General features: G+C 35.5%; 1 protein-coding gene across 1 annotated transcript in view; it reads right to left on the reverse strand.

Moving 5' to 3' along the window:
* The window catches only part of NECAB1 (N-terminal EF-hand calcium binding protein 1), a 190976-nt gene that overhangs the window by 3719 nt on the left and 182328 nt on the right, over positions 1-4929 (reverse strand). The window contains exons 11-12 of the mRNA XM_011970102.1: positions 3404-3481; positions 2054-2145 (exon numbers count right to left, since the gene is read on the reverse strand). Coding sequence (XP_011825492.1) covers positions 2054-2145; positions 3404-3481 — 170 coding nt within the window. The remainder of the gene's footprint in view (positions 1-2053; positions 2146-3403; positions 3482-4929) is intronic.

Consider the following 4929-nt stretch of genomic DNA (forward strand, 5'->3'; position numbering starts at 1 on the left):
TGCCTCAGCCCCCTGAGTAGCTGGGATTATAGGTATGCACCACCATGCCTGGCTAATTTTTTGTGTTTTTTAGTAGAGACAGGATTTCACCATATTGGCCACTAGTCTCGATCTCCTGTCCTCTGGTGATCTGTCCACCTTCGCCTCCCAAAGTGCTGGGATTACAGGCATGAGCCACAGCACCCAGCTAATTATTATTATTTTTTAATCTTCATAACCATTATAACACAAAATGCACAAAACTGGTTTTTAAAAATAGTATTATAAGTTATATGGCCATTAAAACCCACAAATAATATTTATATGCTAACTTCAACTTACTGGAATAGGCCTGCTGTCACAGTGATAAAACTTTAAAATAGGGTAGGATGTCCCAATAAATGTTAAAATGTTGTAGGTTTTAAAATTGTGTCAGAAATCATGCCTACCTTTTCCTCTTGTCTACGAAATTCCAGTAATCATTGTTGAAATTAAATGTAATATGAGATTAATACCAAATAGGGCAGCAATTAAAAGGCATTAAATTGTGTTGAACCTGGCTGGATTCACAGAACAAGAATTGATCCAGTTTTATCTGTAGTCAGTTTTTCTTTCTAAATTAGGAAATGCTCTGAGAGAGAAAGAGTAATACAATGCATGTGCCAATGACACTAGTAGTGTATAGAAAATAATTCAAGATAATGATAGCGTTGGGTCAGAAAACTATCAGATTATTCCACATTTTCAATTCTTGCTATAGCATTTTTCCCCTTACTGATAACTCAGTAGCCTCCTATTCTGTCCTCTTTTCCTACTCTATTTTTGTTCAGGTGTTTCTGTCCTGGAAAGACTCAAGGCACCAATAAGAACAAGCTTTGTTCCTTTCTTTCCACATTGGTTTGGGAGAAATGGAAATGGGTGTGATGGCGACACAAAAATTACGTGTCAGGACTTCATGGAAATTTTGACTGAAGACCAATATATTTATGATGATGCCAAAGTCCTATTCATTCTTTCATCTAGGAAATAATTTCTTTTTGCCACATACTGTCCTATAGTAATACTGTAATAGGGTAGGGAATGTGAAGATAAATAAAATGTGGATCTCACTTTCCTGCATTCTATGTACAAAGCCTGCAGCAGTCATATTTACAGAAGTTGTATTCTAAGATTTTCCCCCTATTTTATTTTATTTTATTTTACTATTATTGTTTTTTGAGATGGAGTCTCGCTCTGTCACCCAGTCTGGAGTGAAGTGCCTTGACTCACTGCAACCCTCCGCCTCCTGGCTTCAAGCAATTCTCCTGCCTCAGCCTCCTGAGTAGCTAGGATTACAGGCATGCCCCACCATGCCCAGCTACTTTTTGTATTTTTAGTAGAGGTGGGGTTTCACCGTGTTGGTCAGGCTGGTTTCGAGCTCCTGGCCTTGTAATCCGTCCACCTCAGCCTCACAAAGTGCTGGGATTACAGGTGTGAGCCTACCAGGTTCAAGTGATTCTCTTGCATCAGCCTCCCAAGTAGCTGGGATTACAGGTATGCACCACCATGCCTGGCTAATTTATGGGTAGGGACTTTGCTTTTAGTTTGTACCCTCTGTAGCTCCCAACACAATGCTTATTCAGAAATGGAGCTTAATCAGTACCAGTAAATAGGCTAAACACCCAGGTGCCTAGCACATATTAATACTCAGTAAATATATGTTTAATCAGTAATTGGATGGGTAGATGAACAAATTGTGTCCAATACACTAAATTACAATATGGTAAAATATTTGAATAATTTTTTGAAATATCATGATTTGGTACTACTTCAAGTTTGTTAATATGATTAGCAAATGACTAATAGTAGGTTCAATATAGCTGGGAATACAAATAGGGTTCACTAAGGACAAAATAGAACAAATATATAGATCTTTTATTTCTTCCCCCCCACTCTCAAGCCATAAGATATATAAAGAAATAAATAAGAGAATACATTCATTGATAAAATATAGAAGGGAAGAGCATACTGTCTTTTAAGAAACAAACAAAAAACACAAAAGGATATAGAAGCATTGTAAACCCAGGATAATTACCAGGAACTAGCATTGTAGATGTGAGTTCTGGAGTTTCCAAGAAATCCACATTACTTCTTTGGAATGTCTTGCTATAATTTGTCTGAAGGTGGCTGTGTAAATAATTACAGGTTAAGGCTGTGCATTTTTATTTACAATCTTCCCAAGTACAGCAGAGATCAAATTTGATCAAGATGGCAAAGTTCAGGATGATGTGGATTAAGTAAGCTCCTGGATACAAGGTTCTTTTAATGGTTGTTCAGCTTTCAAAAATGACTCAGGAGTAATTTAATGATTGTTATCAGAAACTTTTTTAAAAAGGTTTTAAACCAGGAGAACATTACTTTTTTAGAGGATAAAATAGGAAGTAGACTTTACTGCAGCAAATTTAAATAGAAAAGAATATTATAGCTGTTGGAGAGTTTAAAAAACAGAATAGATAATAAGACAGACTGTATATTTTACATTTCTAGATAATAAAAATAAATCTGAAAGACTATCTGAAAGTGTTGGCCTGGAAGCACAGAGTTGAATAAGTTACCTTGTTTCCTTCTATGGCTGAAATACTGTTGCTATCATTTTGCCTTCCTTATAGCACAAAGTGCCTTCAAAATTGCCACAAAAATAAAACTTTTAGGTGAAATACAGATCAACTGAATTTCCAGGTATTCTATTACTTCCATTGCCATATTTAACACCCTAAACATGGACTTATTTAGAGAGCTATATTCTCTGTACCATTTTAAATGGTCGGGAATTGTTATATACTCTCAGAAGAGCAAACATTTCTTTCATTCCATTTTAAAATTATATGTTTGTTTTCTATTAGTAATTATTTTAGTTTTAAAGAAGTTGATTTGTTTTGAATTTTTGACAATCAACGTCTTGAATTTCCAGTTTATTTTTAGTCTTTAAAGACATTTAGAAGGTGTTGGGCTGCAATGACTCTAAAAATTGTATGTAGTTTTGTTGTAAAATAAAATAGCTGCACAGACTATCCTATGAAAAATTAGGTAAAGCTCTTTTTTCCACCTCATTTTTGTCCATCCTTTGTCTCCACCCTCACCACTACCCTCACCAGCTTTAGACACACATACCCCCATTTATATCTTCTTATCTGAAAACATCAGTAAAATGGTAAGACTCAAAGTGGGATCATTATCAAAAGTATTTGTACTTCAAGACAAGTGGTTTCTAAGCCATTAAATACATTTTTTAAAGTGCGTAAAATTCAGGGTAATGGGCAAATGGGACAGGTTTTAAGGTAAGGTAAAAGAGAACGGAACTTTCCTACAAATCCTAAAATTACATCATGCATACATATTGCCATCTTCCTGGCTTCACATAAAATCAGGCTTGCTCACAACTTACCTATTCCATACACTACTATTTTCCCAGAACTCATAGATTATGTAGCGAGATTCATTTGAAAGCTTCTGTATAGAAATACTGAAATGGAAAATAAAAGGCATAATTAGCTACTGGGAATTAAAGATACAAGCTAACTTTTCTAATATCTATATGTAGTATGAAACAATCTTATCCATTAATAGAGGAAACAATCTAAGGTGCCTGCATGAAAATCAAACAGATTTGTCAAGAATTTATTTGTTCAATATGTCTGTCTGGCATAAGTGTGTTTTTTTTTTTTTTTTTTTTTTTTTTTTTGCTTTTTGTTTTGTTTTGATTTTTTAGTTTTCTGGTTTTGCATCATGAAAACAGTCTCAATATATTGCAGACATCACGAATGTAACTTTTGCAAAATTGTATTCATTCATTCAAAAAGGGTTATTGAGCATCTGTTGTGCTAGGCCCAGAAAAATGTGAGTGAGTGCATGCTACCTGCCTTTGCCCTCAAATGTAGCTGTTAGGATTGGCCCTATCAACCACTGTACCTCTGCCAAATTCTTAGCCTTACAACATTCCTGTATTGACAGTTTTTGTGTGGGTCCTGCTCTATGCCATTTGAGTCACTTGGACCACACTACTGTTATACAACTGACTCCTAGTTCGCCAATACCTAATGGCTCTCTTCCCCTTTCTCTTTTTTCCCTTTCTCCCTGTCTCTCAAACTGTCTCTCCCTCTGACGCGCGCGTGCACACACACACGCACACACACACTGCTCAACGCTGTCTCTGGATGAAGTTTAAGAGTCCACATTCTGGCCATAATTGCAAGGGTTTTTTGTTTTCCTTTTAAATTTATTTTCCAATTTGTTTTCCTTTTAAATTTCTTTTCCAATTTGGGTGAGACAAATTTATTCCTTCCAGTCCTTTGGCTAGCCCAAAGGAGGAAAAAGTCTACATAATATGTTTTGAAGGAGTGAAGAAAGTAGGCTGGCTGAAAACATAGGTTGAGGTGACTGCAAATTTGATTCTGTAGCAATGAGGAGCCACCGAAGGATATAAAGCAGGGAGAGTGACGTGGCTATAGCTATGTATTAAAAGATCCTTCCGATGGCCCAGTGGGTATTGTATGAAGGGTATTGTAAAGTAGAAAAAACAGCTGGGAAGATAGTGAAATAGCATAGGTGAGAAATGATGAAGACCCAAATTAATTTTGAAACAAAAGAATAGAGAGATTCATAAACTTAAGAGTGGGAGACAAAAATAAAGATAACTTTAAAAACTGAATTACAAAAGTACAGACTGTTCAGCCTGATGGTTCATAATATATTCATATTAGAAAGCAAAACGAGGGGTTATAAAAACAATAAGGCTTTTGGGTTAACAAAGAATTTACCAGTAAACTTACCAGTAAGAGAACAAATAACAGCAGTAAAATAGTTGATTAATGTAGATTTAGGATTTACCTAAGTGTGACCAGCAGGTGGCAGTAACTACACACAGAAATTTTAATTTTTTTTTCTTTAGTTCCGCTTGTGTTTTTTTCAGTT

Source organism: Mandrillus leucophaeus, unplaced genomic scaffold, assembly GCF_000951045.1.
Source record: "Mandrillus leucophaeus isolate KB7577 unplaced genomic scaffold, Mleu.le_1.0 Scaffold928, whole genome shotgun sequence".
NCBI classification, from domain to species: Eukaryota; Metazoa; Chordata; class Mammalia; order Primates; family Cercopithecidae; genus Mandrillus; species Mandrillus leucophaeus.